This window comes from Salmo trutta, chromosome 4, assembly GCF_901001165.1.
Source record: "Salmo trutta chromosome 4, fSalTru1.1, whole genome shotgun sequence".
NCBI lineage: Eukaryota > Metazoa > Chordata > Actinopteri > Salmoniformes > Salmonidae > Salmo > Salmo trutta.
The window spans coordinates 58,566,719-58,582,264 of NC_042960.1; the positions used below are offsets into that span (position 1 = coordinate 58,566,719).

At 43.5% G+C, this 15,546-nt stretch overlaps 1 protein-coding gene across 3 annotated transcripts in view; it reads left to right on the top strand.

Annotated features, from left to right (window-relative positions):
- The first annotated feature begins 3,299 nt into the window (after window positions 1-3,299).
- LOC115192727 (receptor-type tyrosine-protein phosphatase zeta) overlaps window positions 3,300-15,546 on the top strand; it is a 102,252-nt gene continuing 90,005 nt past the window's right edge. For all 3 annotated transcript variants that reach the window (XM_029751520.1, XM_029751522.1, XM_029751521.1), the window contains exon 1: window positions 3,300-3,541. In XM_029751520.1, coding sequence (XP_029607380.1) covers window positions 3,478-3,541 — 64 coding nt within the window. In that variant the 5' untranslated portion in view covers window positions 3,300-3,477. The remainder of the gene's footprint in view (window positions 3,542-15,546) is intronic.

The following is a 15,546-nucleotide window of genomic DNA, read 5'->3' on the forward strand; positions in this document are numbered from 1 at the left end:
TTGGCTGATTTTCCTTTGTTCTGCGTTCCAACTCATCCCAAACCATCTCAATTGGGTTGAGGTCCGGTGATTGTGGAGTCCAGGTCATCTGATGCACCACTCCATCACTCTCCTTATTGGTAAAAAATCCCTTACAGGTTTGTTGGAGGTGTGTTGGGTCATTGTCATGTTGAAAAGCAAATGATAGTCCCACTAAGCGCAAACCAGATGGGATGGCGTATCGCTGCAGAATGCTGTGGTAGCCATGCTGGTTAAGTGTGCCTTGAATTCTAAATAAATCACTGACAGTGTCACCAGCAAAAGCACCATCACACCTCCTCCATGCTTCATGGTGGGAACTACACATGCAGAGTTTATCCGTCCACCTAATCTGCGTCTCACAAAGACAAGGTGGTTAGAACCAAAAATCTCAGATTTGGACTCATCAGACCAAAGGACAGATTTCCAAAGGTCTAATGTCCATTGCTCGTGTTTCTTGGCCCAAACAAGTCTCTTCTTCTTATTGGTGTCCTTTAGTAGTGGTTTCTTTGCAGCAATTCGACCATGAAGGCCTGATTCATGCAGTCTCCTCTGAACAGTTGATGTTGAGATGTGTCTGTTACTTGAACTCTGAAGCATTTATTTGGGTTGCAATCTGAAGTGCAGTTAACTCTAATGAACTTATCCTCTGCAGCAGATGTAACTCTAGGTCTTCCTTTCCTGTGGCGGTCCTCATGAGAGCCAGTTTCATGATAGTGCTTGATGGTTTTTGCGACTGCACTTGAAGAAACTTTAAAAGTTCTTGACATTTTTCGTATTGACTGACCTTATTGTCTTAAAGTAATGATGGACTGTTGTTTCTCTTTGCTTATTTGAGCTGTTCTTGCCATGATATGGACTTAGCCCTATTTGGTAAAAGACCATCTTCTGTATACTACTCCTACCGTGTCACAACACAACTGATTAACTCAAACGCATTAGGAAGGTAAGAAATTCCAAAAATGAACTTTTAACAAAGCACACCTGTTAATTGAAATGCATTCCAGATGACTACCGCATGAAGCTGGTTGAGAGAATGCCAAGAGTGTGCAAAGCTATCATCAAGGCAAAGAGTGGCTACTTTGAAGAATCTCACTTTTTTGGGTACTACATGATTCCATATGTGTTATTTCATAATTTTGTTGTCTTCATTATTATTCTACAATGTAGAAAATAGTAAAAATAAAAATAAACCCTTGAATGAGTAGATGTGTCCAAACTTTTGATTGGTACTGCATATTTTTTAAATAATTTCTCTATTTCTACATGTTATGGTTTGCTTAGTGCTGTCCTAACAATAGGCCTACGATTCATCTATGAACCATCCTCTCCAATATTGCTGTACACATGGATATTTCCATAAGCCCTAATGAGTTTGCGTCATCCACTCCACTTCCTGCATTGATCAGTAGAGATGGTCACTCAATGGTGGTTCCTCTCCGCTGACCTGCTAGGCCCAATATCAATCATGCCCAGTTGTTTTGAATTTGAGATCCGCATTAGGCAAAACAGCGCCACTGGCTGCCCAAGGCGCATTTGTTATTGTTTTTGTTTTGTTTATTAAACGGCAAAGAGGAGCTCCAGCATGGACCTAAACAAAAAGTAGTACATACTCTGCTGTTCTATCGAGCGTGGAATAATGTGCAATGATGTCAGAAGGAAAAAAAACTGTGTTCGTTGTTTGAAGTAACATGGCAGTTTTTACTGCTACAATTCCAATTTTAAAGGGGAACATTTGGGGAAATAGTGTCCTTACCTTTCTGGACAGTATGATTTTTTTAGGAATGCATTATCTTCTGGTTTGACAAGGTTCTAAAATGACATTGGAGGAGAAGTTATAGATCATTTTAAAAAGTCAATGACGACTGTTGAAAATGTTTGCACATAACACAAGCTTCTCATGTGGTAATACATTGGCACTGAGAAAGTAACTTTTGCCCAGTGATGGATGCAGTGGGTCCTTGGTTCGAGCCCAGGTTGGGGCGAAGAGAGGGACGGAACCTACACTGTTACATTGGTGCCGTGACCCGGATTCGAACCGGGGTTGCTGCAAAAAAGGAGGTCAAAAGGGGGTGAGTGTAACCGATGTGAAATGGCTAGTTAGTTAGCGGTGGTGCGCACTAATAGCGGTTCAATCGGTGACGTCACTCGCTCTGCGACCTTAAGTAGTTGTTCCCCTTGCGTTGCAAGGGCTGCGGCTTTTGTGGCGTGATGGGTAACGATGCTTCGTGGATGTCAGTTGTTGATGTGTGCAAGGGTCCCTGGTTCGAGCCCGGGTTGGGGTGAAGAGAGGGACGGAACCTACACTGTTACATTGATGCTGTTGACCCGGATCATTGGTTGCTGCGGAAAAGGAGGAGGTCAAAAGGGGGGTGAGTGTAACCGATGTGAAATGGCTAGTTAGTTAACGGTGGTGCGCGCTAATAGCGTTTCAATCGGTGACGTCACTTGCTCTGAGACCTGAAATGGTTGTTCCCCTTGCGTTGCAAGGGCTGTGGCGCGATGGGTAACGATGCTTCGTGGGTGTCAGTTGTTGATGTGTGCAAGGGTCCCTGGTTCGAGCCCGGGTTGGGGCGAAGAGAGGGACGGAACCTACACTGTTACATGGACACCCCTTCAAATTAGTGGATTCGGCTATTTCAGCCACTCCCTTTGCTGACAGGTGTAACGCAATCTCCATAGACAAACATTGGCAGTAGAATGGCCTTACTGAAGAGCTCAGTGACTTTCAACTTGGCACCATCATAGAATGCCACCTTTCCAATAAGTCAGTTCATTAAAGTTCTTTCTTGCTATAGCTGCCATGGTCAACTGTAAGAGCTCTTATTGTGAAGTATAAACTTCTAGGAGCAACAATGGCTCAGTCGCAAAGTGGTAGGCCACACAAGCTCACAGAACGGGACCGCAGAGTGTTGAAGGCAACACAGATGTCTAGAGAGGTCCTCTGAAAAAAATCTATCCATGTGAAATTAAATGTGTGAACAAAAAGTTTTCAATAAACGTTGCCATTTCATGTATAGACGTGGAATTTGGTCAACCATCCTATCCTTAGCCTACAGTTTGTGGTTGAAAATATGTTGCATACATATAAAAAGTAACCACAACAACTGTTGCAACTGAGCTCCATGGAATCATCACAATTCATAATGAATTAATTGAATCAATAAATAAATGAATGGAGGCTTAAAAAAAACTATCTTCAACTCCCTTGAACAAGATAGAGCTCGTGCGTTGTTATGGTCTGTGGGAGGCGCACGCTCTCACACACATCCCCCCTTTCACTCACCGTACATCTCCGTGTAGAACAGTCGCCCCGGAGATACCGAAAAGAAGAGAAACGGGGACCACACAACTCCCACCATGAAACAATAGTGAAACCGTCACGCTTGCCGGGAGTTTCTTTCCCAGAACCATACATTACCTTTTTATTGTCTCCACCGAGGTTGGTGAGGTTGAAATATGGAAACGGCTGCTTCAAGATGCTTCCCATTGCTCACTCAGCTCTTGCTCGTCTGTCAATTAGGTAAGAACTTGATATTTAATCTTGTGTTTTCTCATTATTAGTACATTTAAAAAGCTTTTTGTTTTTTTACTTGATGATTGTTGATTCTGTTGGCTATGTGTTTTTCTCTCCACAAGAATGCAGTGCGCGTGAAGTTCAGGTTCAAATCAACTTCGGTTCTTTTTACAAGCCTACCTTTTACAACCTCCATTGTATGCATCATGGATTATTTTTACTGATTTGATTTTAAACCTAAACGTAATCATTGTTTTTCAGCCTGTATTAAATACACTCGACAATGATGATGCACAAGCGTTGTGCGTCTTTGGGGTAGCCTACAGTAGAATCAGGTTGTTGTCCAGAAAATAAGTGGTAACATGCCCCCATTGTAATGTCTTATTATTATCTCATCACTGGCGCAGTACACACCCGGGGGTCCTTGTTCTGCAGCATATTTGATCTTAATTTACATTTAGCGGAATTTTACAAGGGAAAAGAGAGCTGAAAGAGATGATAGAATGGTTATGCTTTGTAAAAGCACCTTTGGCAGCAGTTACAGCTGAGTCCTTCTCTAAGCTTTCTCCACCAGGATTGTGCAACATTTGCCCATTTATTATTTTCAAAATTGTTCAAGCTCTGTCAAATTTGTTGTTGTTCATTGCTAGACAACCATTTTCAGGTCTTGCCATCGATTTTTAGGGAGATTTTAAAATAAAAATAAATAAAAATAAAAATAAATTTTAGTCATTTAGCAGACGCTCTTATCCAGAGCGACTTACAGTTGTGAATGCATACATTTTTTTAGTATTTTTTTTTATCCGCTACTGGTCCCCCGTGGGAATCGAACCCACAACCCTGGTGTTGCAAACACCATGCTCTACCAACTGAGCCACACGGGACCAGATTTAAGACAAAGCTGTAACTCTGCCACTCAGGAACATTCACTGTCTTCTTGGTAAGCAACGCCAGTGTAGATTTCACCTTATGTTTTAGGTTATTGTCCTGCTGAATGGTGAATTCGTCTCCCAGTGTCTGGTGGGTTAGAGTTAGACTGAACCAGGTTTTCCTTTAGGATTTTACCTGTGCTTAGCTCCATTTAGTAAAAAAATTTTATCCTGAAAAACTCCCCAGTCCTTAACAATTACAAGCATACCCATAACATATGCAGCCACCACTATGCTTGAAAATATGGGGAGTGGTACTCAGTAATGTGTTGTATGTTTGGGTCAAATCCAATAACACTTTGTATTCAGGACAAAAGGGGAATTGCTTTGCCTCATTTTTTGCAGTATTACTTTAGTGCCTTGTTGCAAACAGGATGCATGTTTTGGAATATTTTTATTCTGTACAGGCTTCCTTCTTTTCACTCTATCATTTGGCCTCATGGTGAAATCCCTGAGCGATTTCCTTCCTCTCCAGTAACTGAGTTAGGAAGGACGCCTGTATCAAATCAAATTTTATTTGTCACGTGCGCCGAATACAACAGTGAAATGCTTACTTACAGGCTCTAACCAATAGTGCAAAAAAGGTGTTAGGTGAACAATGGGGTAAGTAAAGAAATAAACAACAGTAAAAAGACAGTGAAAAACAGTAGCGAGGCTACATACAGACACCGGTTAGTCAGGCTGATTGAGGTAGTATGTACATGTAGATATGGTTAAAGTGACTATGCATATATGATGAACAGAGAGTAGCAGTAGTGTAAAAAGAGGGGTTGGCGGGTGGTGGGACACAATGCAGATAGCCCGGTTAGCCAATGTGCGGGAGCACTGGCTGGTCGGCCCAATTGAGGTAGTATGTACATGCATGTATCATCATGCATATATGATAAACAGAGAGTAGCAGCAGCGTAAAAAGAGGGTTGGGGGGGGGGGGGCACACAATGCAAATAGTCCAGGTAGCCATTTGATTACCCATGTGACTGGGTGTATTGATGCACCATCCGAAGTGTAATTAATAACTTCACCATGCTCAAAGGGATATTCAATGTCAGCTTTTTTTTTTTTTACCAATCTACCAATAGGTGCCCTTCTTTTTGAGGCATTGGAAAACCTCCATGGTCTTTGTGATTGAATCTGTGTTGGAATTTAACATGCTCGACTGAGAGACCTTACAGATAATTATGTGTGTGGGGTACAGCGATGAGGTAGTCATTCAAAAATCATTGTGAACACTATTATTGCACACAGAGTGAATCCAAGCAACTTATTATGTGACTTGTTAAGCACATTTTTACTCCTGAACTTAATTAGGCGTGTCATAGCAAAGGAGTTGAATACTTATTGACTGAAGTGATTTCAGCTTTTCATGTTTAATTAATTTGTAAAAATTTTGAAAAATATAATTCCACTTTGACATTATGGGGTATATTGTGTGTAGGCCAGTGACAAAAAATATAAGTTTAATCAATTTTCAATTCAGGCTGTAGCACAACAAAATGTGGGAAAAGTCAAGGGATGTGAATACTTTCTGAAGGCCCTGTAAGGGATAATGGTTGCATTATAAATGTTGTTTTTATGTTCTAAATCTAAAATATATAATAATAATGTTAGAATTAAACAATCAAGGCTTTTAAACACTTGTTGGACAATAATTGTAAAAATTATTCTCCAACAATTGTAAAAATGAAATGTCTGACAGAAAAAGAGTTAGGTGCTTTTTATTATTTATTATATATTTTTTGAAATTAGTTTGTTCCTTTACATGGCATGATAGTTGATACTTTAGTCTATAAAATATATATATATATTTAAAATGTTGTTAATATTAAGACAAATATTTGTGGGGAAAAAGTTGTGATTGTCCTGTCTTTCAAGAATCCCTGAGTTCTAAAACAGCAACATTTTCTCTCCGCTTCATGGCAAAATGTGTAAAATGCCAAGGTCCCTGCTCAGACCTTGCGGGGGCCCGCAAAACTGCGCTATGCCGCTGTATCTTATATCTCATAATGATCCTGAATAAATACATAATGTATTGTTAGCTTTATTATAGGACAGTCGTGTGCTTATAAATATTTGGTGTTACCAATATTATTAGTAAATATTTCAATAAACAGATTGTTTACGTGTCTCCTCAGAACTGAGTGGAAGGAGTGTTTTCTTAATTCGCCGAATTGGTCTCAGCTGTTCCGTTTCAATATGGCACACACGTACAGTGCCAAGGAGGAGACTGATATGCTTGGTTTAATCCTTTGGTTGAGTCATTAAACAAATATTTGAAAAAAGCTGGCTAAAGCCAGTTTGCTTAAGATTTCATTTTTGGAGCCTTTTATGACTGGCCTTGTGAACTGGGATAGCAAATGTTTTGGTACCTGCTGAATGCTTTACCACATGCACCCCTCTGCCACCACTCCCCTCCTTTTTTTGCCTCTTTCAGTTGAGTGGTTTAAATGACTCTTTGATAAAACATGGGGCACAAAAAAAGTGGCTGTTGGGAAGGCAGCAGAGGAATTGATGGAAGAAAAAAGACACACAAGTGAACTGAATGCAATGCAGACCCTGTGCCATCTGTATTCCCAACGTGGTGGGCTATAGATAGGACATTTACACTGGGCATCACCCACAGTGCCCCTCTCTCTCTCTCGGATGAGGAAGTCTCTATGCCTGTTGTTTTGGAGCAGGGTGGTCCTGACTCGTGACAGATGGCAGTCATAGTTAGTCAGTCTGTCATTCAGGCGGATGGTTGGTCGTTTGGTGGGGATCCAGAGGCCACACCCCTTCCTCGTGCCTCTTGGATGACCACCTGAGAGCCGTGTGTCAGGCTGGTGGTCCAATGCTTAACCCAGTTTCAGATGTAGCTTACTGGTACATGAGGGAAGTGTGCCACTGCCAGTTCATACCTTCAGGTTGCCCATGTAGTTGTTATCACACTGAGGAGCACAATAAACTACACTTGCAGAGTACACAACTCAAGAGTTTATTTGCATAGAGTGTATTTGCATAATCTGGAAAACAATTATTGTATATGGGTCAAACATTGTCTGCTACAGTCTGATTACGACTGTTGTTAACAGCTCCAATCATTACTTATTACCAACAGAAATTGCAACGCTGCTTCTCTCCTCCTTTGACACAGATGAATAGCTTTTTCTCCATGGCACATTGCCCTCTATCTTTCTGCCCTCTCTACTCTTTCTTCTCATTTTCCTACCTTCTCCTCCCATTCTTTTATATTTCTCCTTCTCTCCCTCTTTCTCCGAGGGAGCTGCGGGATACCGTTCCCAGAGCAGTTTGGCACACTGGTCCTCTTAGCCATCTCCTGGTTGTTGGTAAAAAGCCAGGCAGATTTCCAATCGGCAGCAGCAGTGCTATTTGATGACCAGATTAGTCGGTGTTAGGCTCAACAACATTCGCTCAAGAATGCACAGGGGCCACACTGAATCCTCAGAGTCACCCCTCTCTCTCTCCCCGGCCATGACTGAATAGGACTGGGGTTATGTGGGGGTACAGCCCAGCCAAGCCTCCCTAGTGGTGCCCAGGACTCTCCTCCATATCCCCAATCTTCCCAAGGCCTCCCCGAATTATGCTGTCAGAAGAGTGGTTGGTTTTGTATGGGTGGGTGAGAAGCTGGCAGAGGGGGACGGTGTTCAGGGGCGCACAGCGAGGGAGACCATTGTAACTGTGACGCTCGATGGATCGCCGATTTGTCCCAGAGGCAGTGGCGGCGTTGGCGCAGGAGGCTCTCATGTTGCGAGACTGGAGTGCAGCATGTTACAACCGTCACAGGAGCGTCACGGCAACACTCCGATGCTCTGGCTCCCAAGCCCCCCTCCTTGACACCTCAGTGTTGCCCCCCCAAGCTAGGAGTGCGATGCAGTTGAGGTTTCAACAGCACTTGTACTTTCATTAGTCTTGTTCCAGACTTTCCCCCCTTTTCATGCTCTCTCTTTATCTCACACTTTCACATGCATTATTCTCGTCTCCTTTTTGTCCCATCTATGTTCAACTTTTTCTCTCCCTCCCTCATCATCCTCCATCTCTCATCTTTCTCTTCTCATTTCTCTTCATCATTTTAACCTCCCTGTCTCATTCTCCTCTCACTCCCCCAATCTCTCCCTCCTTTCGTCCTCTTGTCTCTCTCCCACCATCTCTTCCCTCAATTTATTCTTCTCCTCATTTGTCTCTCTGTCCCTGTGGACTCTTTGGTTTGGCCAACCATCTTGTCTGGCGTGACAGTCAAGCTCTGCTGTTTTCCCACTGGTGTTCTGCCAGCCGGTTCCTTGGTGCCTACCACTGGCCGCTTAATGGAGGACAGGGCAGATCCGGGTGGCCCGTCTTGCAACTGAAAGGGGGCTGCTCACACCGGGATCATTGGGGAGAACAGGAAGAATCTCATAGAGATCCATTGATTTCTCCCCCCCTTCTTCTCTTCAGCTGCCTGTTAGTGTGTGGTCTCTTAACTGTCTTGTATATCGATGGCTCTTGTCTTTTGATGCTGAATACAAATCCCAAAGGGACTAAGATAAAGGCCAGCAAGCTTGTGTGAGCAACACTGTTGGTTAAAGTGCTAGGGGGTGATCCCCCCGCCCCTTATTTTGTATCTTACTTTTAGTTCTAATTCTCAATGTGACACGCATAATGGAATAAGTAGATGTGTTGGGACTAATATGACTGCACATAACACTCCCCAAAAGACCCATGCTCTTTTAATTAACATAAAATACCAGTAAGGTATAAATGAAATGTAAGTGCTTACAGGAATAAGATTTTAACAGGATGGTGACAAATTGTTTTGCAACAACGTTTAACCTGGTGTAGAATGCAGACTGGGCAGTATGCAGTTATGACAGAAGTCATAATGTGAACAATTTAAAAAGGTGGGTAGTATGACATGCCTGTGGAGTAATGCAAATAACTGGGACTTTGACCAACTTAAGAATATTTTGGCAGTGCTGAGCCAAAGGCTGTACAGGGGAATATTTCACTCCAGCCACGTTGGTCAAATGTTTGACAGTATTTCTTTGTAAACACTTTGAGTTGAAGATTTGGAGAAGGAAACCTGATCCTAGAGCGGCTCTTCTCCTGTAGTTTAACCTAAGGTGCGTGTTTTAGGACTTGTTTGTCAGTATGACCTTTTATTGTCAAGTCCTTGAAGTCAGCAGCTGTTTACCCCAAGGTATATAGCTTTTAGTCAAACTGGTTCCTTGCATTGTTTAGAAGAAGACCCACGGCACAGAGACACATACCAAGACACAGAGGTTTGGTATTATACCAGCGGCAACCAGGGTTTGAGGGAGTCCCTGATGTGATATTGAAAAGCAAGAATTGAAACCCCATTATAACACTTACCCACACTAACCAAAAAAAATAAAATAAAAAATGTTTAACAAAATCACTTTTATTATACCAGATCTTTGTCTTTGGACTCCCAATTAAAAGTAGCCGCTCAAAATGTTTGCGAACCGCAGCGAATCAAGTTAGTTCATGTGGGTCTGGTGAAAGCCAGGTGTGCTCAGAACCATGATCATTATTTACACACCACCACCCATGGAGGAGATCAGAGACCTCTGATTGTGCCTGATTAGCCTGCTGGCATTTCAATGTTGGCACCATATTCATAGAACCACTACTTTACTAGAACAAAATGAGTAAAATATCCGGCTCTATATGCCACCATGATACCCATTTCTGCTGATTGACTGGGAGTCTTTTTAGTGGAGGGTGGAAGCTGGCCACAGCTGGTGGTGAACAGTGCTAATGCTTCCATCAGGGGTCCAGAGCCTAGTCCGGGTACAACTCAATCTGTTGTAGCCCCATATCTAAGGAGGTTACTTATAGACATGTCATGCCTGTTGAAACTGAACTTTCATCCTCGGTGACAGAAATCTATTGGTGATGAACGATGCCACTCAAAAGTAGGCCATCAGTGGAACCTCAAAAAGCTTTGGCGAATGACATCTCAGGTTACTGATAAGTCAAACCTGAAAATAAAAGACTATCAGAGACAAAAAGCTGGTTGTCTGCACCTTGTGAAGTGGATCAGGACCAGTCAAGGGCAATGCCTTTCTAAAGAGTTATCCATATCCCTCCCCTGCTTGTCTCTAAGTCTTCCCCCATCCCTGAGCCCCTACATTTTCAATTAGCGTATCACTCAAAATAGCTACAGACGTTGGTCCCCCGGGCCACCATGGAAATACTGGGTGATTGTTAATGAGTTGGTAATTGCACTCACTCTAACCTTGATGGATGGTCAAGGGACAGAGTATATTAATGCAGGTGAAAAGCAATTAGTATGTAGTCTAACCCCTGCTGAGTGGTTTTGTGGTCCCTACTACATTTTACTTTTTTTTGTCATTTAGCAGACACTCTGATCCAGAGTGACTTACAGAAGTTAGTGTGCACATTTTCTTACTCTTTCTCACTGGTCCCCTGTGGGAATCGAACCCACAACCTTGGCGTTGCAAGGGCCGTGCTGAGCCACACGGGACCTCTACTTTTGAGCACCTTCAGGCTACTAGTTTATAGTACTGTCATCTTCTATAGAGCTCTGTGCCAATGTGATACCCTGAGCTGAGCTCCTTCAGGCTAGTGGTTTATAATACTGTCATCTTTATGTGATAACCCTTTGACAATGAAACATGTGGGAGGACTTTTTCTGCAGCGATGTTCCAATAGAAGAATCCTTGAGCTTTATGACTTGTAAAAAAAACATAAAAGATTGATAGTAGCTCATAAAGAAGGATATTGCATGAAGACTGGAAAGGATCACTCAATACAGAGAAATATGGTTACAGAGGAGGGCAGAGAGTGGAGGATGGCCCAGAGCTTGGATGAGCAAGCAGCATGTTGTAAAGATGTGATATCTAGGGTTGGCACAGTTACTGTATAATCGTGCAACCTGGGCGCGGTCCGTCTGGGTCCTGGACTTCCTGACGGACCGCCCCCAGGTGGTGAAGGTAGGAAACAACACATCCACGTCGCTGATCCTCAACACAGGGCCCCCACAAGGGTGTGTGCTCAACCTAGGAGACCCTCACAAACTTTTAGAGATGCACCATTGAGAGCATCCTGTTGGGCTGTATCACTGTCTGGTATGTACGGCAACTGCACCGCCCGCAACCGCAGGGCTCTCCAGAGAGTGGTGCGGTCTGCCCAATGCATCACCGGGGGCAAACTACCCACCCTCCAGGACACCTACAGCACCCGATGTCACAGGAAAGCCAAAAAGATCATCAAGGACATTAGCCACCCGAGACACGGCCTGTTCACCCCGCTATCATTCAGAAGGCGAGGTCAGTACAGGTGCATCAAAGCTGGGACCGAGAGACTGAAAAACAACTTCTATCTCAAGGCCATCAGACTGTTAAATAGCCATCACTAACTGGCTTCCACCCGGTTACACAACCCTGCACCTTAGAGGCTGCTTCCCTATATACATAGACTTGGAATCACTGGCCACTTAATGGAACACTAGTCACTTTAATAATGTTTACATACTGCTTTACTCATATGTATATATTGTATTCTATGCTACTGTATTTAAGCCAATGCCACTCCGACTTTCAAATCAAAATCAAACAGCGCAGGTGTAGAAGCACGGTGGCTAGGAAAAACTCCCTACTTTTTACATTTTAGTCATTTAGCAGACGCTCTTATCCAGGGCGACTTACAGTAGTGAATGCATACATTTCGTACATTTTTTTTTTCCCCCCCCGTACTGGTCCCCCGTGGGAATCGAACCCACAACACTGGCGTTGCAAACACCATGCTCTACCAACTGAGCCACACGGAACCTAGGAAGAAACATAGAGAGGAACCAGGCTATGAGGGGTGGCCAGTCCTCTGCTGGCTGTGCCGGGTAGAGATTATAACAGAACACAGCCAAGATGTTCAAATGTTCATAAATGACCAGCAGGGTCAAATAATATTAATCACAGTAGTTGTCGAGGGTGCAACAAGTCAGCACCTCAAGAGTAAATGTCAGTTGGCTTTTCATAGCCGATCATTGAGAGTATCTCTACCGCTCCTGCTGTCTCTAGAGTGTTGAAAACAGCAGGTCTGGGACAGGTAGCACGTCCGGTGAACAGGTCAGGGTTCCATAGCCGCAGGCAGAACAGTTGAAACTGGAGCAGCAGCACGGGCAGGTGGACTGGGGACAGCAAGGAGTCATCATGCCAGGTAGTCCTGAGGCATGGTCCTAGGGCTCAGGTCCTCCGAGAGAGAGAGAATTAGAGAGAGCATACTTAAATTCACACAGGACACCGGATAAGACAGGAGAAATACTCCAGATATAACAGACTGACCCTAGCCCCCTGACACATAAACTACTGCAGCATAAATACTGGAGGCTGAGACAAAAGGGGTCAGGAGACACTGTGGCCCCATCCAATGATACCCCCGGACAGGGCCAAACAGGCAGGATATAACCCCACCCAATTTGCCGAGGCACAGCCCCCACACCACTAGAGGGATATCTTCAACCACCAACTTACCATCCTGAGACAAGGCCGAGTATAGCCCACAGAGATCTCCGCCACGGCACAACCCAAGGGGGGATGCCAACCCAGACAGTAAGACCACGTCAGTGACTCAACCCACTCAAGTGACGCATCCCTCCTAGGGACGGCATGGAAGAGCACCAGTAAGCCAGTGACTCAGCCCCTGTAATAGGGTTAAAGGCAGAGAATCCCAGTGGAGAGAGGGGAACCGGCCAGGCAGAGACAGCAAGGGCGGTTCGTTGCTCCAGAGCCTTTCCGTTCACCTTCACACTCCTGGGCCAGACTACACTCAATCATAGGACCTACAGAAGAGATGAGTCTTCAGTAAAGACTTAAAGGTTGAGACCGAGTCTGCGTCTCTCACATGGGTAGGCAGACCATTCCATAAAAATGGAGCTCTATAGGAGAAAGCCCTGCCTCCAGCTGTTTGCTTAGAAATTCTAGGGACAATTAGGAGGCCTGCGTCTTGTGACCGTAGCCTACGTGTAGGTATGTACGGCAGGACCAAATCGGGAAGATAGGTAGGGGCAAGCCCATGTAATGCTTTGTACGTTAGCAGTAAAACCTTGAAATCAGCCCTTGCCTTAACAGGAAGCCAGTGTAGGGAGGCTAGCACTGGAGTAATAGGATCAATTGTTTTTTGGTTCTAGTCAGAATTCTAGCAGCCGTATTAAGCACTAACTGAAGTTAATTTAGTGCTTTATTTGGGTAGCTGGAAAGTAAAGCATTGCACTAGTCCAACCTAGAAGTAACAAAAGCATGGATTAATTTTTCTGCATCATTTTTGGACAGAAAGTCTCTGATTTTTGCAATGTTACGTAGATGGAAAAAAGCTGTCCTTGAAACAGTCTTGATATGTTCTTCAAAAGAGAGATCAGGGTCCAGAGTAACGACTGTACAACCATCAAGATTAATTGTCAGATTCAACAGAAGATTTCTTTGTTTCTTGGGACCTAGAACAAGCATCTCTGTTTTGCTCAATCTAATATTTTATATATTTCTTTATTCCATTCTTTTACTTCAAGATTTGTGTGTATTGTTGTGAATTGTTAGATACTACTGCACTGTTGGAGCTAGAAACACAAGCATTTCGCTACACCCGCAATAACATCTGCTAAATTTGTGTGTCACCAATAAAATTTGATTTATGGGTGAAGAACTTCATGAAGATAAAATAACCGTCATAACCCTTCTTTATATTTGTTTGTGGAACGAACAGCTTACTGAAGAGGGGGCGGCCAGGTATTTGTGTGGTTGAGTCTGTTTCTGTGTTAACATGGACTATTTTCAACTTGATGAAACTTAGTCCTTGCTAAAACAAGCCAGGTGGTGGTGTTATTGTTGCTATTCAAACGACTATAACATTTGACTGACCAATAACCGTCATTCAAAATTCCATGACCGTCACAGCCCTAATCCTCTCTTGTCTGTTGGTCGGTCCATGTGTCTACTGTCAGGGCACAAGAAGAAAAGGGGTTTCTCTGATGTAGATCAGTCACTCTACTCGGATGAGGCTGTCCGGCTGTGCATCCTCTGGTGTCCGCATGTTCAGTGTGAGGCCGGGAACTTAATGGGAGTGCTGTAGTCATATGTACACGCACAAACTGAAGTGTTTTACTCTGTCTTTAAATTGTCACTGCGCCTTACAGTAACACAACGGAGAGAACGAATCATTAATTGCTCTTAGTGAGAGCATTTTTCAAATCTTCTATAGCTGTTATTTCTTTGAGAGCATTTCTATGATCATCCCTGCATCATTGTTTTAGCTGTCTCTATTTATCCTATGATCAGGTGCTTCTCTAGCAGTAAAGACATGAGAGTATTTTATGGCCTCCTTTCTCCTTCATCTAACAAAATTCAATCAGCTCATTAGAAATAACATGAAAGCAGGCAGCAGACAGGAGTCCCTATACTACTGCTCACAGACCCACCCACCCTCCCGCTCACATATTCGGGAAAATCTAGATACAACATTGGCAAAGAGTGCACCCATCCAGCTGAGATGTGGTTTAGTTGCTCCTCTATTTCTGTTGTCCCCTTTTTTGGAGAATGTTGATCAGGCTCCATGTGGCCGATTTTAGATTAGGTCCATGTCTAGACGAGCCCATGTCAAAACAGCCCAACCAGCCTCCATCATCAGAACGAATCCTTTATGCATGTGGAAATCTAGTTAAAACGATTTGCCACAGTTGCCGAAAGCATCTCTTCTGTGGAGTAGGAAAGCCTGATCAACTTTTTATCTCTGTCATGTTCCGTTAGAATTGGGACACAGTGTCTTGTCCACTGCTTTTTATAGAGGCAATTATTTGTAATTTCATGAAATGTCAATTATGTTTTTTCTTCCATCCTCACTAACTTACTTAGGTGTTGAAAGCTAAGCACACAGCTATCTAAGCCTTGTTGCTTTGTGAATAATCACAGGGGCTTCTGTATAGTAGTGCGATCCTCTAGGAGAGAGATGGTTCCGATTGACTCTTCAGGATGGAATGTAAGCTCTGGCATCTTGCCCTGTCCTGCATTTCTGGGCGCGCACACACACACACAGATTGGATCTCCTGAGCTAGACTACTGAGACAATCATGTTCAATGC